The sequence below is a fragment of the Pan troglodytes genome, chromosome 16, assembly GCF_028858775.2.
Source record: "Pan troglodytes isolate AG18354 chromosome 16, NHGRI_mPanTro3-v2.0_pri, whole genome shotgun sequence".
Classification (NCBI taxonomy): domain Eukaryota; kingdom Metazoa; phylum Chordata; class Mammalia; order Primates; family Hominidae; genus Pan; species Pan troglodytes.
This window is the reverse complement of record NC_072414.2, coordinates 76,912,748-76,932,374: the sequence shown is the minus strand read 5'-3', so window position 1 is coordinate 76,932,374 and position 19,627 is coordinate 76,912,748. Positions and strand designations below refer to the sequence as shown.

Below are 19,627 nucleotides of genomic sequence, written 5' to 3'. Positions count from 1 at the left end.
AAACAGAAGGTGGCTACTCTGCTTAATTACCATTAAACCAGCAGCACCTTTGGGCCTGGGGTGTCAGAAAGCAGTATGTAGTGTGCCCACCCCTGCCCCCAGCCAATGGCCTGGCCCCTGTGTGCTCACTGTCCCTTCACATACACCAGCATCTCCTTTCACCTGCACCACATGAAGAACGTGCAGCCTGGGGACACACGCGTCTAGTCTCAGTCCCAGAAGCAGTGAGCTGCAGAGTATGCAGTTTCCCCCAAAGCTGCAGCTATCTAGCTCCACTGCTTCAGTCCTTCTCCCCAGCCGCCTACCCGTGTTCTACGGCCTTCCTGAGACATGGGTTTATTTCCTGACTGGATCTGGACATTTATCAGCCCTGTAGCCCCTCCTTCAAGGTGCAGCCCTCAGGACGAAGATGCACGTGGAATATCAGTTCTCCAATATTCTTTTATTTGACAGACTCCTGTGCCCCACCTGAAGTTAAAGGAGGGTGACATGCATCAGTCAGAGACAGACCAGTCCTTCTGGTCTTGTGTAGAGTGAGGCTGGGAGAAGCAGGGGACAGTGGAGGGCAAAGGGCTGCTGTAGAAACACCATGGGTTTTGGAGCCAGCACGATTGGTTTTGAACCCTAGCTGCTCTACTACAAGCTGTGGGGCCCCAAGTTCAATCCCGTCATCTATAAAACAGGCATAAAGACACCTATGCCTGCGGGGATAGTTAAGAAAGAACACCTAGCCCTCAGGGGCCCTCGGCGATGGTTCACTTCGCTCTTGTTCTTGAAAGCCCAGGCCCCAAATCATATTCTACAGTCAAATGCACTCTGCTCTTTCATACGCGGTTCCCCATTATTTAGAGGAAAATATGCTATTTTAAGGAAGATTTCTTACCATCCCAAGCATCAAACATGTCTGTGATGAAGTAATCAATGAAAGAGATTTGGGATTTGGGGATGCTGCAGGTATTTCTGTCAAACACTGGCATCACCACAGGTAAGTCCTGCTGCTTCTCTTCATCAGTCTGCAAAGCAGAAAACGTGATCAGGAGACCCCAGCATCTGGTTCCACTCCACCTAGGGGCAGCCCCTCCCCCAGGAAGAGCTTCTCCTGGCAGCTTAAGGTGGCTTGTCATGGTGAGAAGCCAGTCACCACCTCACGCAGCCAAACCATGTCTCATAACAGATACCAAAAGTTCTCAGAATGAGGACTACTCCATGTCAGTGGGGTCTGAGGACACCCCAACTCAAGCCAAACTTTAAACATCTGGAAGCCTCCTTGCAGAAGCTCTTCAGGTAAGATCCCAAACATTATGTGTAGTCAGCCACCGCTCTGTTGTTCGTATTGACCTAAAGAAACTGAGGCAAAATTAATATACAGAGTTTACAGGCTACTGGCCTGGAGTCCACAGAGCAGGCGATTACTTAGGTCAGGGTGGGGAGTGAGACGTAACTGCTGTCACATTTCAATGCCTCTCTGGGTCTGACAACTAAGGGGGCTCACATTCCTCAAAGAAAAAGATCTGTTCTTTTCTCACTCCTATCACAGTCCAGCCGTCCTTCCACCTGGCTTGAAGCATCCCCACACAGGGGCCACTTTACAAGGAAAGGCCTAGTGGCTGCTTCTCATCTATGGCTAAATTATTTTTTTGAAAAGGTTCTGAACACCCTTGAGATCCTGGATGTTTAAAAAAAAAAAAAGAGCTCTGAGTATTTATATACTTTAGTCAAACTCTTCCACATCTTCAGGATTCCAGAGAGACTCGCAAAAAACTAAAAACATAATTAAGAACCTGAGGAAAAAGGCAAGCGTCCTGTTCTTTATTTGATAAAGTCTCATTTTGGCCCAATGGTGCTGGAGAAAAGGGTGAGGTAAGGCCCATGGGGTGGGAATGAGGCCAGAAGTCCTGAGTGCATTCTTTAGAGGCCCCTGTGGATGTGCAACCAGAATCGCGCTGCAAGATCCCTGCTGTGCCAGGGCGCCTGTGCTGGGAGTCAAGTCAAACGGTGGGGCAGGATGAGAACAGGGTGAGTGCAGATGGAGTGAGGTAGGAGTGGGCTGGGGGCAGCAGCTCTTCTAGATGGGACCCTAGTACATGTGTGGGGCCGGGTGAAGGGATGGTGGCTGTTGTATTGAACACTAGCCTTTCTCCCCAGTGCCAGGGCTGGAGGGGGTAGAGCCAGCCCTCTGGGGGGTCACTCTGGGAGGGCCTGAGGAGGTGTTGGGCCAGGTGTGGTAAGGGAGAAGGGTAGCTGAGTGCACAGAAGAAAGGCTAACCACTTGCTAACCACTGAAGTCTCGTCCCACTGTTGGCCACTCACAAGACGTGTCTTCTACACTCACAGCCGAACTTCCAGCTCCCAAATGGCCAGCAGAGCTCACCCCATCACAGCCAGGCTCTGGCAGCTGGCAGAACTCACTCGCAGCTCCTCCCCTTAGCCCTTGCTCCACAGGGCCTCACCATGGCTGCAGCACCTCGCCAAGAACGTTCCCATGCTTGCACTCACAGGCCCTCCAGGGGATGCCAGGTCAGAAAGTTCTCTCGTCCCAGCATCTCTCTCCCCCCACCGCAGCTCTACGGCACCAGCTCCGGCACTTGCATGGAGCTCCCTAAAGTCGCTGACTCCATTGCCTTTCTTCTGTGCACTCAGTCACCCTTCTCCCATCTTCCTTACTACACCTGGCCCAGCACCTCAGGCTCTCCCAGAGTGACAACCAGAGGCCTGGCTCTACCAAGTATTTGTGCACCTTGCCCTGTGCACAACAACTCACTCCAGCTCTCCATATGGGCTCTCTACTTGAGAGAAGCAGGCAAACCTCTGGAGGTTTTCCTAGGATGGCACCATACCTAGCACAGTGCCCAGAGGTGCGTGTATGCTAGGTAAGTGTTGATGGTGCTGGGGACAAGTGCCAAGAAAGTCAGGTGAACAGTGCTAGACTGTGGGACTGAGCAAAAGTCAGAAGAGTTCCTGCTGTTCCGGTGGTTCAGAATATGGGATTCACGTGCTTTGGTAAGAGAAGGAGTGGGGAACGCTGGCCCAGCATCCGCTGGCTGTGGTGAAGGCCCTGCTGTTGGCAGCCCCACTGCTGTCTCAGAAAAGCAGTCAGCCCTACACGAGTCTCTGCCATGGTATAGAGAGGAAGGGGTGGGGGCGCAGGGAGGGCCTTGGGTTCACACCCCATGGGCCTGTCCAGCTCAAACAGCAGTGCCCTGGGCGGGGCGCTCTCCTGATGTGCCCTCCCTTGGTCACACTAGACCCTAAGCCAGCTCTCTCGGGCAGCCATGGCAAAGGCTCCGTTAGCTCAGCCACTCAGTCATCCAGAGGCTGTTCTGTCTTTCTGCTCTCAGGGCCTGCCCTCCCTATTCACATGTAAGCAGCTGGCTGGCTGAAGGTCAGTGAAGACCCTCGTGCTTAGATTTCTTCTCTTTGGCCCAATGTGACAAGTGCATGGAACGTCCAGGGCCCCCCGTTCCCTCCTGGAGACCAGCAAACTGTGGCCCATGCCCTCACCTAAGTCACCAGTGAGAACTCCACACCTGTAGATGCTTCCTTTCTGTGACCCCACCTGCAAGGCAGGTTCTACAAGTTTCACATTTCACTGCTGTGCCCCAAGCAAAAATAAAAGACTGTACAACACCTGGCACAGAGCCAGGCAAGTGGTACTCAAGCCCCACTCCCCATGAAGTCAAGCAGCCCCAGCCAGAGACAAACCAGAGATGCCTCTTCACCTTGCTTCAGGCCCTGGCACTCTTTAGTATCCATGCTATTCAAGAGACAGGGTGGCTATAAGGAGTGAACTTGCAAACCTAACCCCACTGAATACAAGAAGCAACTGTATCTTAATGTCTTAATGACTTTAAAATCAAAGCCTGAGCACTGGAGTAACATCAGTAATATGGGGGACTAGGAAGCTCCAAGTCCTCATTTCTCCATGAAATGAGAGACTGGCTAAAATAACCTTACAGGAACTCTGGAAAACAGTCAAAAGTCTACAGCAACCAAGTGAATGCCCATTCAAGAAAAGCCACATTCAAAACAGTAGGAAACTTAAGGGTATTTTCACTCAACCTTGCACCACACTTCCCCAGTGTGGTACAATCTTGGTCTGGAGGAGGCAGCAGCCCAGTTTCCAGCTGTGTCCCTTGAACCGGAGGGAGCAGAGCAGACCTTATTTGCAACATTCTGACAAGTCTGTGGGCTGCCTGAAGGATTGGTCTCTGTTTCACTTAGCTCCCAGGTAGAAAAGCAATGACTACTGCTCAGGAAAGCTGCAGGGGGATGACCAATATGGATGCCTGAAGACAAGAGATTATGAGCGGAGACCAACAACAGATCATCTAAGGCCCTGAGGATAACCTCAGACAAGATGCTTCGGGAAATTAAGACATCTGAAAGCAGCTGTGTATACAGGGGAATTAAGAAGAGTATGTATATGCAGACCCAGGCAAGACATGCTCAGAAAATGTTTGAGAAAACTTTAAACTTTCATGATGGGTTAATTGTAAGGCTGAGAGACAGTTTTCAAAGACTAGGAGAGGTGGCTGTTTTTTAAAATGCCTAATTTTCAACAAAAATCACAAGGCATACAAAGAAACTAGAAAATATGGTACTCTCAAAGGAAGAAAAGAAACTGTCCCTAAAGATGTACAGGCACTGGACAAAGACTTCAAAACAACTGTCTTAAATATGCTCAAAGACCTAAAAACACACACACACACACGCACACAGACCAGGAACTATAGGAAATGACAGGTGAACAACACAGTGAGAATATCAGCAAAGAGAGAAATTATGAAAAGTAACCTAACAAGCCAGGTGCGGTGGTTCACACCTGTAATCCTAGCATTTTGGGAAGCTGAGGTGGGTGGATCACCTGAGGTCAAGAGTTTGAGACCAGCCTGGCCAGCATGGTGAAACCTCGTCTCTACTAAAAATACAAAAATTAGCTGGGCATGGTGGCGGGCACCTGTAATCCCAGCTACTTGGGAGGCTGAGGCAGGAGAATCACTTAAACCCAAGAGGCAGAGGTTGCAGTGAGCCAAGATGGCACCATTGCACTCCAGCTTGGGCGACACAGCAAAAACTCCATCTCAAATTTGAAGGCTGAAAAATACAAAAAACAAATTAAACTTCACCAGAGGGGTTCAGTATCAGATATGGGCAGACAGAAGAAAGAAAAAAGAATGAAGAAAAGTGAATAGAACCTAATGAATTTATGGGAAACCATCAAATGGACAAATACACATCTTATGAGTCCAGCAAAAAGAAGAGGAGAAGAGAAGGACAGAGATTATTTGAAGAAATAATAGCCAACAGGCACAGTATTTGTAACCTCAGCTACTTGAGAGGCTAAGGCAGGAGGGTTTCTTGAACCCAGGAGTTCAAGACCAGCTTGGGCAACATAGTGAGACCCCATATTTGAAAAAATCTTGGCCAAAAAATGCCATAATTTGGGGAAATATATGAATCTACAAATCCAAGAAGCTAAATAAACTCCAAGTAGGATAAACCCAAAGAGATCTATCTGAGACACACTATAACCAAACAGTCAAAAGACAGAGGATCTCAAAAGCAGCAAAAGAAAAGAGCCTCATCACATATAGGAGATAATAAGATGACCTGCTCATTTCTCAGCAGAAACCTTGAAGGCCAGAAGGCAGTGAAATTATATATATAAAGTGCTAAAAGAAAAAAAACTGTCAACTGAAAATTCTGATTCAGGCAAACTGTCCTGCAAAAAAGAGGAATTAAGACATTCCTAGATAAACATAAGCCAAGGGAATTCATTACCATTAGACCTGACCTACAAAAAATGCTAAAGGAAATCCTTTAGGTTGAAATAAAAGGAAGCTAGACAGTAACTTGATATAAAGATCTCTGATAATGGTAAATACATGGGAAAATATAAAAAGCAGCATTATTACAATTTTGTTTTGTAACTTTACTTTTAAAAATGCATAAAAATAATTTTAAATGTTAATGGACATATAATGTATAAAGATATTACTTGTGACATTTACAAAATGGAGTGGGGTGGTAGAGCTATATAAGAGTTCATGTATGCAATTAATGTTAAGTTGACATCAAAACCAACTGTTGTAACTTTAGGTTGTCCTATGCAATCTCTATGGTATCCACAATGCAACTATCTATAGAAAAAGGGAATCAAAATGTGCCATTACAAAATATCAAATAAGCACAACAGGAGGCAGTAATGGAGGAAGAGGGACAAAAAAGCTGTAAGACATACAGGAAACTAACAAAGTGGCAAAAGTCTTTCCCTATCAGTAATTATTTTAAGTGTAAATAGATTCAACTCAAAAGCCGCAGACTGTCAGAATGGATAAGAACACATGATCCAACTACATTCTATCTACAAGAAAATCACTTTAGCTCTCAAGACATACATATGTTGAAAATGAAAGGATGGAAAAAGATATCTCATGAAAATAATATCCAAGAGAGAGCTGGGGTGGGTATCCTAAAAGACAAAATAAACTTTATGTCAAAAACTGTTACAGGCCAGGTGCGGTGGCTCAGGCCTGTAATCTCAGCACTTTGGGAGGTTGAGGTGAGCGGATCACCTGAGGTCAGGAGTTAGAGACCAGCCTGACCAACATGAAACCCCGTCTCTACTAAAAACACAAAAATTAGCCAGGCATGGTGGTACGTGCCTATAATCCCAGCTACTCAGGAGGCTGAGGCAGGAGAATTGCTTGAACCTGGGAGGCAGAGGTTGCAGTGAGCCAAGATTGTGCCACTGCACTCTAGCCTGGAAGGACATTAATAACAGGGTCAATTCATCAGGAAGATATAATGATTATAAGCATATAAGCATCAAATACCAGAGTTCCAAAACATATGAAGCAAACATTTATAAAACTGAAGGAAGAAACAGATACTTCTAAAATAATGGCTGGAGACTTCAATACTACACTTTTATAATGAATAGAACAATGAGACAATAGAGTTTGAACAATGCTTTAGGCCAACTGGACCTAACAGAATGTATAGAACATCCACCCAACAACAGTAGAGTATACATTTTTTTCTCAAGTGCAAATGGAACATTCTCCAGGATACAACATATGATAGGCCACAAAACAAACAGTATATATTTTAAAAGTACCTTTTCTAATAACAGTGAAATGAACCAAAACTCAGTAATGGAAGGAAAACCGGGAAACTCACAAGTATCTGGAAATTAAATAGCATATGCTTTGATATGGTTTGAATGTCTGTCCCCTCCAAATCACATGTTGAAAAATAATCCCCAGTGCTGGAGGTGGGGTCTGGTGGGATGTGTTTGGGTCATGGGGGCAGATCCTTCGTGAATGGCTTAGTGCCCTCCCCATGGTAATGAGAGATCTTGCTCTGAGTTTACAGGTAATCTGGTTAAGAGTGTGGCAATTCCCCCTGCTCTCTTGCCATGTGATACATCTGCTTCCCCCTTTGCTCTGATCATAAGCTTCCTGAGCCCTCACCGGAAGCTGAGCAGATGTTAGTTCTATGCTTGCACAGCCTGCAGAACCATGAGCCAAAATAAACTTTTCTTTATAAATTACCCAGCCTCAGGTATTCGTTTATAGCAATGCAAATGGACTAATATACCCTTAAACAACCAAGGGGTCAAAGAAGAAATCATAAGGGAAATTAGAAAATACTTTGAGACAAATGAAAATGAAGCACACTATGCCAAAAGTTATTAGATGCAGCAAAAACAGTTATAAGGGGGAAATTAACAGCTGTAAATGCCTACAAGATTTTAAATCAACAACCTAACTTAACATGTTATGGAGCTATAGAAAGAATAAACTAAACCTAACGCTAGCAAAAGGAAGGAAATAATAAAGAACAGAGGTATATAGAGAACAGAAAAAACAAAACCAAAAGATAATTTTTTGAAAAGATCAACAAGATTGACAGATCTTTGGCTAGATGGACTAAGAAAAAAAGGCAAGACCCAAATTACCAAAATCAGAATGAAAGTGGGAACATTACTCCAGGTTTCATAGAAATAAAAAGGATTATAAGAGAGTACCATGAACAACTGAATGCCAACACAATGGATAAACTCCTAGAAACATGCAACCTACCAGGACTGAATCATAAAGAAACAGAATCTGAATAGACCAATGACTAGCAAGGAGATTGAATCAGTAATCAAAAACCTCCCAAGAAAGGATGGTTTCACTGGTTAAATTCTACCAAACATTTTGAGAAGAATTAATATCAATCCTTCTCAAACTCTTCCAGAAAAACTGAAAAGGAAGGAAGTACTTCCTAACTCATTCCATGAGGCCAGCATTATCCTAATAAAGCCAGACAAAGACACTACAGGAAAATTGCAGGCCAATATCCCCTGTAAATACTGATGCAAAAATCCTTAATAAAATACTAGCAATCCAAACTCAGCAGCATATTAAAGGATTATACACAATGACTGTGTGGAATCTATTTCTGAAATGCAAGATTGGTTCCGCACATGAAGATCAGTGTGATATACCATATGAAGAGAATGAAGGGAAGAAAACCCAGATCTAAAATGGTAAATTTTACCATAAAAAAGGAAGAAAAAAGAAACTGCTAAACTGCTTCCCAAAGTGACTGTAGCATTCTACACATCTATCACAAATGCATGCATTCTAGTTGCTCCACATCTTCAACATTTGGTGTTGTCAGCCTTTCCCATTTTTAGCCATCCCATTGGGTGTGTAGTGGTATTTCACTGTGGTTTTAATTTGAATTTCCCAGATGACTAATGATGTTCAGCACTTTTTTCATGTGCTTATTGGCTTTTCATAATAGCTTCTTTGGGGAAGTGTCTGGACAAATACTTGCCTATAATAAATTGGGTGGTTTATCTTTTACTACTGAGTTATAGTTCTTTATATATCTATGGATACAGTCCTTTCAAATATAATTTGTAAATATTTTCCTCCAGTATGGCTTGCCTGCTCATTTTCTTAGCTGTGTTTTGAAGGAGCAAACTTTGTAAATTTTGAAGAAGTCTAATTTATCAAATTTTCTTTTTATGGTTGTTGCTCTTTTCTTTTTATTAAGACACAGTCTTGCTCTGTCACCCAGGTTGGAGTGCAGTGTACAATCATGGCTCACTGCAGCCTCAACCTCCGAGGCTCAAGCAATCCTCCTGCAACTGGGACCACAGGCACGTGCCACCACCACAGGCAACTAATTAAAAAAATTTTTTTTTCTAGTGATGAGGTCTCATTATCTTGCTGAGGCTGGTCTTGAACTCCTGGACTCAAGTAATCCTCCCACCTTGGCCTCCCAAAGTGCTGAGATGACATATATAAGCCACCGCACCTGGCTGGTTGTTGCTTTCTGCATCTAAGAAATCTTTGTCCACTTTCAAGTCACTGAGGATATTCTGGTATGTTTCTCTCTAAAAGCTTTATGGTTTTAGCTGTTGTATGTAGGTCTATGAATTTCTCTATGGTATGAGATAGCTGTGGTTCTTTTTTTTTTTTTTTTTTTGCATAGGAATATCCAATTATCCTAACACCACTTACCGAAAAAATTTCACATTAGCCACTGATCATATAAATGTGATCTGTTTCTTGGATTTCTATTCTGTCCCATGGTTGTACTTGTTATCTTTATGCCAGCACCACACTTTCTTGATTATTTTAAGTTTTGAAGCCAAACAGGGCATATCTTCCAACTTTTTAAAGTTTGCTTTGCTTATTCAAGGTCCTTCTCATTTTCATATATAATTTAGAAACAGTCTGTAGACTTCCACAGAAAAAAAACCTGCTGAAATTTTGATTGGGATTGCATTGAATTGAAACACCAATTTGGGTAGAAGTGAATGTTAACACTGAGCCTTCCAGTATGTGAACATGATACGCCTCACCATTTATTCAAGTGTTCATTAAAATTTTCAGCAATGTTTTATGGTTTTCACTGTAAAGTTCTGGTCATCTTTTATTAAATTTTTTCCTAATTTTAATTTTTAAATTTTATTTCCTACTGTAAATGGGACCGGGCTTTTGGTTTCATTTTCCAATTGTTGGTTGCTAGTACATAAAATACAACTCACTTTTGTATATTGAGCTGTGTCCTATGACATTGGTAAATCAAATCCACTTATTAGTGCTAATAATTGTTTGTATATTCCTTAGAATTTTCTACATAAAATCATGTCATCTGCAAACAGAAGCAAATGTATGTCTTACTTTTTGTTCTTTAAACCTCTCTCTCCTTTGTCTATTGCAATGATGAGGAACACCAATACAAGGTTGAACAGAAGAGGTAAGAATGGGCACCCTTACCTTGTTTCCAATCTTAAGAATGTATTCAATATCTCATGCCATTAAATATAATGTTAGCTGTATGTTTTCTTTGAGACAGGGTCTCACTTTGTTGCTCAGGTTGGAGTGCAGTGACATGATCATGGCTCACTGCAGCCTCAACCTCCTGGGCTTCAAGCGATCCTCCTGCCTCAGCCTCCCAAGTAGCTTGGGACTACAGGAATGCATCACTATGCCCGGCTAACTTGTAATTTTTTTGTAGAGACAAGGTCTCACCATGTTGCCCAGGCTGCTCTTAAGACTCCTGGGCTCAAGTGATCCTTCCAAAGCTAACAGCACTTTAAAGATGTTCCAGTGTCTTCTGGCCTTCATAGTTTTTGATGGGAAGTCAGAGGACATGAGAATCACTGTTTTCTTATAAGTAATGTGTCGCTTTTCCTCTGGCTGATTTCAAGATTTATCTTTAGCCTGTTAGCTGCTTGACTATGACACATCTGACATGGGCTAAGGTTCACTGGGCTTCTTGAATCTGTATGCATATGCATGTGCATATGCCCTCCACCAAATCTGGAAAAATCTTAGCCAGTATATTTCCTAATATTTTTTTCTGCCCCAAGAGAGGTTTTTTCTACTCAGAAAGAATATGAAGACCAGATGACTCCTTAAAAGTACTTTCAGGAAAAAAAATCATCAACCCAGGATGCTATATCTAACAAAAATATCCTGCAAGAATAAAGGGAAAATAAAATATTCTTAAGAAAAAAAAATTTGTTACCAGTTACCATTTGTTACCTTGCAAAACAAGGACAGAATTTTTTTAGAACCCTATTTCCTAGTGTTAAGTCCATTATCTCGTATGATTTTATGGGTTTTAACTCTCTCTCTAGAAACTTAGAAGAGGCAGCATCTTACCTGAGAAAAATATTCTTCTGAAATGCGTGCAGCCCACTCGATGCAGTACTGCAGGGGTCGGCAGGGATTGGACACATCAGCACATTTAATCAGCATTCGTTTGATGAGGGTCCGGTTCTCTGGAGTCCTAAGCATAGTGTTTATCACTTCCTGATTTTTATCAGTTTCCTGAAACATGAGTGGAATTCAAAGCAATCAAAATGGATCCCTTGGTGCCAAGCCCTCTCTTACTGGTCTGTCCCACTGTAAGCATAAAAAGAGCACTAGTCAGGATCTATAAGGATCTCACAAAACAGTGCCAAGGATACTGTGAGCATTGAGCTTGGCCTCTCATTTTACCCAGGAGAAAACCGAGGCTCAGTGAGATTCCAACAGGACCTAGAAGTGGAGGGTAGCACTAGGGGTTGGTATATCTGCCCTTCCCCTTTTCCTTGCGTCTTTCTTCTCTTCCTCTCACTAAATCTTTCTCACAGTTGCCTTTTTTTCTGTTCCACTCTCTCTCTCCCCCTTGGTAAGAACTCAAGGACTGGTTTTGTCTTTTATTATATTTATTAAAAAAGAGTATGAGCTGAAAAAAATAAATTTCTCTGCCCTCACAACAAATGGGCTCTTGTAGCCCAACAGCCTCCATACTTCTCAACCCAGTCCTGTGATAGGGCAGATTCCCAAGATAACACCTAACATTTTTGATGGATAAAGGACTTAACAGTCATTCTCTGTTGATCTGCACTCACAAGAAGATCTAATGGTAAGCATGAAAGTATTATTTATTACATTTTACAAATGAGGACACTGAGACTCAGGGAGGTGAAGTGACTTGTCCAAAGCAACCAGCCGAGCCAGGATAAGAACTTCAGTTCTGCCTTTAGTCCCAGCGTGCCTTCCACTCACAGTACCATATGCTGTCTGCATCCAAGGATCCCCACTGGATATGGATCAATTTATGATGTAACAGAACCACTATTTGTAGGCTCTCTGAAGAGAATTCAGGCTAGAGGGTATTGGGGCAGAGAGCAATGAAAAAGACTAAAGGCAAGCAGGTCTCCTCAGTCTGATTCTGTGCCCATCAAGCAACATTCCAAAGGAGTTAGTCATATGATTTCAATATGCAATAGCAGTAGCGTAAGAAGCCCTGATGGTCCCAGCTCAGAGGGAACAGACTGCCATCAAGATGGATGGGTGGCATCCTGACTCTAGGCTTCCCACACTTCCTGGAGAGTGCCAAAATGAATACTACACCGGTGACACTTCAGTAGCTCTCCTCGCTCCAGGTTTCCACTGTGACCAGCTCTGTGCTGACCCTTCTTTCTTCAGATCCGTTAATACCTGCAGTGTGACTATAGTTTCGTACTGCCAGCCTGGAAACTATTCTCTTTCATCTTCCTTTCTCCTGCTCTGACCCACTGGATATTGATTTTCAGTCTCTCAGAAGTAACCCCATGTACCAACAACAGAGATGAGAACCATAATGTTAAGTGGAGCAGAGAACTCAGCTCTAGGGGCTGTCCAGACTAGACAGAGGAAACCAAGTCTGCTGGGTGTATGGTTTCCTTCTGTGGCATGAGGTCAGCCAGGAGTGGTGGCCAGGTGACAATCAGCCCTATCCAGAATGGCAGAGCAGGAGCCAATAAAACAGGCTGGTACAGGCACCTCTGTTAAAAGTCTTTGGAAAGAGAGTGAAGTCAGGGGCAGGCTGACAAATTGAGAGAACAGGAAAGGGTGAAGAAATAGTTCTCAACATCAGGTTAAACCAAAGTAAGTGTCATGGGGTAATATGCTAGAAAACCAGGGGGCAGACAAAGGCCATGGCCAAACAAATGAATTGCAGAAGTAAAATGGAGTTAGAAGTCAAGGAATTATGATCCTAGCCTGCGAGGATAAGTCATCCCTGTGTGTGGCAAATATCTCAGGATGGTGATAGGAGCTGGGGAGGGTGGTGGGAGAGAAGACTGTGAGCTGCTGCCAACATGTTCAGTAAATGTGGGCCTCAAAGAAGAGGTTCATGAAAGAACATATTCTTTAAGTTGCTGATGACACAATGAATCTAGTATAATAGGCACCAGTTCTTAAGTGCCTACCATGTACCATGCTCATCAGTCCTATGCCTTGAGACTTATTATCCCCATTCTACAGATAAGCAAATGATGGGAACTTGGGCCTGTATGCTTCCTCAGCTGGAGACTCCTGCCTGGTGAGAGGGTTAATGTTATCCTTGCCCAGCAGTTGTTGTGGACTCCATGCCTCAAATGTAGAAACAGGGGCAACAATAATGTCACCCTTGTGACACAAATACAGTGTCTTTCTCAATCCACATGCTCCTCTAAGTGAGGACCAAGAGAGGATAGCTGCTGCTACCATGATATGTGCCCAGTGGGAGTGGCTAGAAAGAGATATCAAGGGCTCCAACTGATCACAGAATGGAGAAGGGAGGGGGATATTAGTGAGGAAGGGTGCCGGAATAGTCTGTCTAAAGTTAGCTTATCTAAAATCTGACCTTCCTTTCGAGTTTTCCCATCTAGTTGGATGTGCTAATTTTTTTCCTGCCAAGTTTTTGCACTTTAAATAATTTTTTAACCAATAAAAACTAAATTCAGTGAGCCCACTGTGATGGTTAATACTGAGTGTCAACTTGATTGGATTGAAGAATACAAAGTATTGATCCTGGGTGTGTTTCTGTGAGAGTGTTGCCAAAAGAGATTAACATTTGAGTCAGTGGGCTGGGGAAGGCAGATGCACCCTTAATCTGGTGGGCACAATCAAATCAATTGCCATCAAATATAAAGCAGGCAGGAAAACATGAAAAGGAGAGATGGACCTAGCCTCCCAGCCTACATTTCTCCCATGCTGGATGCTCTCTGCCCTTGAACATCAGACTCCAAGTTCTCCAGTTTTGGGACTCAGACTGGCTCTCCTTGCTCCTCAGCTTGCAGACAGCCTATTGTGGGACCTTGTGATCGTGTAAGTTATTACTTAATTTAACTCCCCTTTGTGTGTGTGTGTGTGTGTGTGTGTGTGTGTGTGTGTGTATCCCATTAGTTCTGTCCCTGTAAGAGTCTAATAGACTCACTGAGGGAACCCTTCTGTGGCTGATATCATAGCCCATGTGTCTCCATAACACAACAGTACAAGGACCCCAAACACAGGTTCTCTTTGCAATAAGTTTCCCTTACCCCATTTTCTTCTAGTGTTGCCAAAGGTTTGTTGATGCTGTTGACAAATTTGTTGACATGCTCAAAGTGCTTTGTCATTTCTGTGGCTAAGACCATGTCGATAATCCCCTGGCGCAGTGTCCGATAATCATTCCTGTTTTCGATGACAAATTAGAGGCTGCTACAAATTACTGATCCAGACCAGACAGGTACTCCTGAAAACAATCTGTTATCCAGGTATGTGTCCTCTGCAGCTATAAATCTAATGCCACTGAAAGTCACAAGGCACATTTTAAAAAGACATGGAAGTTAGGGGTTAGTGCCTAGATCGTTAGTGCCTAGAACCTCAAAAGAAGTTAAAACCAAAAGCTATAGGCAAAACTTATAGTTGCAGTGTTTATCTTGTCAATGAAGATAGAAATCTGTGGTTAGAAAGAATATACCCCACATGGAGGTACCTTGAGACCCAACAATTTTAGTGCCCATAGAATGTGAGGACCGATCTTCTGAAAGCTGAGAAATCATAGGGAGTACTTGATACCTCCACCTCTAACCCTTGCTTTTATTTTAGTACTTTAAAAAATTCATTTCTTGAAGGGGTAATCCATGTAATTCAAAATTTGAAGGGGTATGAATATGAAACAAAGTCTCTATTCAATCCCTTTTCTGCAGTTGAGTAGAAAACTTTCTCTGGAAAGTTAATAGGGTCTCATGTAGTTTTCCATTGATAACTGATGTAACTATAAGCAAATATGAATAGAAACTACTTTAACTCCACCTCTGAAATCCTAGAACATGGCAGAAAGGAGTTTTACAAAATCAAGAATCCTCTTCTTTAAAAATCCAAATTAATAAGTATTCTTCATGACACAATATTTTTTCATTCTTCAACTGATATTCACTAAGTTCCTAGTATGTACCAAGCACTGTGGCACTGAGGACACAGTGACATATGACCCTTGTGACCTTACAGAGCTTAAGAATCTAATCAGACATTACGCAAATCATTAAAAATAATTATTAAATAAGAAATGTGATACGTGCTACGAAGAAATCTGGGATTGAATAATTAGAGGGTTAAACTTAGCATGAGAGATCAGGGAAGGCTTCCCCAAGGAAGTGACATGTAAACAGAGACAATGCCAAGGAGATGTATGCTGAGCACAGGAGGGCAGAGTGGAGTGCTTCAGGGAGAGAGATAGATGACTGCTTCTTTTGAGAGTCTCTAAGAGCTCAAGATATCAGCATTATACTTCATCTTGAAACATCCAGACACAAAGCGGCTGAATCTTAAAAACATTGTGCTAAGTGAAAAAAGCTAGTCACAAAAGATCACATATTGTGTATGATTCCATTTACATAAAATGTCCAGAAATGGCAAATCTATAGAGACAGAAAGTAGATCACAGTAGTTGTCTAGGACTAGGGGAGTTGAGGGGGAATGGAAAGGAACTGCTCATAAATTTGAGGTTCTATCGAAGGGGTAATATTCTAAAATTGAATATACTATGAGTTGCACAACTCTATGAATATACTAAAACCACTATGAATATACTAAAAACCACTGTACATGTTATTATTATTTTGAGATGGGGTCTCGCTCTAGTATGTAGCAAGCACTGTGGCACTGAGGGCACCGAGGGCACAGTGACATATGACCCTTGTGACCTTACAGAGCTTAAGAATCTAATCAGACATTACGCAAATAATTAAAAAGTAATTATTAAATAAGAAATGTGATACGTGCTATGAAGAAATCTGGGATTGAATAATTAGAGGGTTTAACTTAGCATGAGAGATCAGGGAAGGCTCTGTTGCTCAAGCTGGAGTGCAGTGGTGTGATCACGGTTCCCTGCAGCCTCAGCCTCCTGGGCTCAAGCAATCCTCCCACCTTAGCCTCCCGAGTAGCTGGGACTACAGACACAACCACCGAGCCTGGCTAATTTTTTTTTTCCTTTTGTAGAGACAGGGTCTCCCTACGTTGCCCAGGCTGGTCTCAAACTCCTGGGCTCAAGTGATTTCTCCTGTCTCAGCCTCCCAAAGTGCTGGGATTATAGGCATGAGCCACTATGTCCGGCCCACTGTATACTTTGTGCACTTTAAATGGGTGAACTGTATAAGATGTGAATTATATCTCAATATAGCTGTTTAAAAAAGAGAGAGAGGGATTAACACACTTCCCATTGTTCTTACCTCTCCATGTTTTTAAATATATTGCATTTATCATCTCCAGTGGTCAGCTGGAAGGCCAAGGCCGCATGGTGGCTCTCCAGCACAGCAGTGTCATTGTACAAAATGGCCAGCTCACTTCCAGCATTACACAGGAAGGAGTTGGTTCTCCCAGGGTGATCCACATCATGAATGGTGGCTGCAATGAGTGCAGCGACCTCATCAATTGGATCTAAAGTTTCCTGAAAACAAGAGAGCTTTTAAAAACTGGGGTATGACACTGAAGGCAAGGAAGCCTTCTGTATAGTTTTCTTTCTCCCCTATTACTTTCAGGTAAGAATATTTCAGATTTCTAAGAAAAGCATACTACGTGAGCAAATCTAGTTTTCCTATCTCCACCCTGAAACAGTTATATTTCTGCATATTTGTTAGTCTCACACAAGTTAAGGACTTACCAAAATACAGGTGTTCTCAACAGATAGGAGTCACCTCCTCAGCCAGTCTTTCTCTAGACCCATCACAAAAAAAGTCCTTAGTCTGAGATATTGACTTAGACCAGCATAAACTAATATTAATAAAGGAGAGAAACAATTTTAAATAAAATTTAAAATAGGCACCACTTACATTAACTGGGAATTGGTTTAGTTTTCTTCCCCCTTTTAGTGCTATCTTTGTCAGGTTGATGTCAGAGTTTTGTGAGTTTGACAAAATGATCTGGAAGTTTTCCATCTTTTTCAAGACTCTGAAAAGGTTTATGTAACATGGAAAAATTCCTTAAAGGGCTAAAGAATTCACCTGTCCATCTGGGTCAGGAGCCAACTTTTGAAGAAATTAAATAATAATTTAAAAATTACTAAAATTACTTCCATGTTATTGGCCTCTTTTTTTGTTTTTTTACTTCTTATATCAATTTAATTTAAAACATTCCATTAAAACTATTTTAAAGCTTTTGATTTAGTACATATGTGTGCAGTACTTCTATTTTCTGCTGTAAATTTGTATATTTTTGTGTCTTTATATCTTAACTAGTTTGGCTAGAACTTCACCTATTTTCTTGGTTATTTCCAAGAGTCACACTGGATTATCATTTTGCTTTTCCCATGTTTTTTTTCTTCCCTTTTAAAAGTAATTAAGGCATTTAAAACATAAACCTTTAAATATATAATTGGCTTCATTCTATAGGTTTTGACAGATAAGCTTCTCATTTTTGTTATTTTCTAACTAATGTCATTTTTGGTTTTATTTCTTTGTTGATTCCCAAATTATTCAGAATATTTTCTCATTTGTTGTAGCTGATATTTTAAATTTAACCATTAGTTATTCTATTTTGTTGTGTTGTGGTTAGAAAATATAGCCTATGAAGTTTAGAAGTTCAACACATTATGTCCCAGTATAAGATCATTTTTGGAAATACCCTGCAGACTCTTGAGATGTATAGCTAATGAATCAGCCTTGCAAATTTATTTAAATTGATTTAAATTAAAATTCAATAATTTAAATTTTAAGTGCGCAAATAGTATGGTATGTGAATTACCTTTCAATAAATGCTCTTTTTTTTTTTTGAGACGAGAGTCTTGCTCTGTCACCCAGGCTGCAATGCAATAGCATGATCTTGGCTCACTGCAACCTCCACCTCCTGGGTTCAAGTGATTCTCCTGCCTCAGCCTCTCAAGTAGCTGGGATTATAGGCCTGCGCCACCATGCCCAGCTAATTTTTCTATTTTTAGTAGAGATGGTGTTTCACCGTGTTGGCTAGGCTGGTCTCGAATTCCTGATCCATCTGCCTTGGTCTCCCAAAGTACTGGGATTACAGGTGTGAGCCACCATGACATTTCAATAAATGCTCTAATAAACTGTTTTCAGTTAGCTCTCTAAATATATATTTGTATGTTGTCTATAGAGTAGTTTAAAAGCAATACAGCAAAAATTGGGTTCTTTATATGCTGAGCCATACTGACACAGATGTCCCTCTGTTATTACTTGTTTTCATAATTTAGAAAACAGTCCCCTTCTCTGGACACCTATTTTACCTACAGTCTGATTTGATTTTTTCTGGAAAAAACAAAAACAAAAACAAAAAACAGAAATAAGAACTAGAGGGAGCACGGAAAGTTCTGAGAAGGTTTACCCTTCAAGGTGAGGAATGAACACTTGTTCACTCCCTCCGTGTGCCAGATGTCATCTTCTGCTTTGCTCTCTGCCAAATGCTAGTCCCGTGATACAGAGGAGGAAATGCAGCCAGGAGCCACTTGCCCTGGCCCTGCATGATTGCAGTCATCTTAGGCCCCAGTCAAGGGAGCAACAGGTCAAGGGCAGAAGCTTCAGAAACTAAAGTGGTTTGGCATGGCCCAAAAGTGGCCTGTGACTGGGACATAGGAGAGGAAATGATGAGAGGAGCTCATTGTTGAGGTGACTGTGGAGAGCTGTAGAGTTTAAGGTTTAAATCCTGAGGGAGGTGGGAAGCTGCTCCTGGGAATGACAATATCAGGTATGCTGTTTCAGAAAGATCGCATTGGCAGTAGGGTAAGGGCATTCCATGGGAGGCAGGGCAGGCAAGAATTCTAGTTTGGAACTGCCCAGATGTGAAAGGATTGTGGGGGGCCTCACTGGGACAGCAGCAGGAGATGAATCTGAGAACATTTAGGTGTGACAGGAGGCAAGGTCAGATGATCAACCAGATGTGGGGGGTTGAGGAGTGGAAAGAAGCAAGGATGACTCTCGGTTTCTAATCTGGGTATCCGGTTGGATAATGGAACCCTGGATTAGGTAGATAAACCTGGGTGGGAGCAGTGCTGGGAACAGAGATGATGAACCTGACCTTAGAGCCCTGCAGACTTTCATGTACAGATGGAGGCCCTAAAGTGGGGATATCCAACAGTTCCTTGGCTCTACTAGTGTACAGGCTTGGAGTGAGACCCCCAGAAGAATAGCCCTATCCTGTCCTTCTTAGGTTTCTCCTCCGGGACCAAATTCTGCCTCTTGTACCCTCATGGAATGGCTGGGATTATGTCATGAATTAACACATCAATTTCCCAAAGCTAGTGTGGCCTCCTGCCTGATTCCTTGTATGACCTTGCCCTTCCTGTGCCAGGCTGCACACGTGAGCAGTCATGCTATGTATCTTAGTGGAGG

At 42.4% G+C, this 19,627-nt stretch overlaps 1 protein-coding gene and 1 pseudogene across 2 annotated transcripts in view; one reads left to right on the top strand and one right to left on the bottom strand.

Moving 5' to 3' along the window:
* Positions 1-19,627, bottom strand: part of PDE8A (phosphodiesterase 8A) — a 156,168-nt gene that overhangs the window by 1,567 nt on the left and 134,974 nt on the right. Inside the window, exons 18-21 of one of the 2 annotated variants that reach the window (XR_010151795.1) lie at positions 16,520-16,737; positions 14,348-14,597; positions 11,178-11,345; positions 884-1,013 (exon numbers count right to left, since the gene is read on the bottom strand). Coding sequence is in view for 1 of the 2 variants with exons in the window: in XM_001163046.7 (XP_001163046.1) it covers positions 884-1,013; positions 11,178-11,345; positions 14,348-14,480; positions 16,520-16,737 (649 nt within the window). In the remaining variant the exon portion in view is untranslated. The remainder of the gene's footprint in view (positions 1-883; positions 1,014-11,177; positions 11,346-14,347; positions 14,598-16,519; positions 16,738-19,627) is intronic. The other variant, XM_001163046.7, reaches the window with a different exon arrangement.
* LOC129137246 (MKI67 FHA domain-interacting nucleolar phosphoprotein-like) overlaps positions 1-19,627 on the top strand; it is a 93,365-nt pseudogene that overhangs the window by 45,082 nt on the left and 28,656 nt on the right.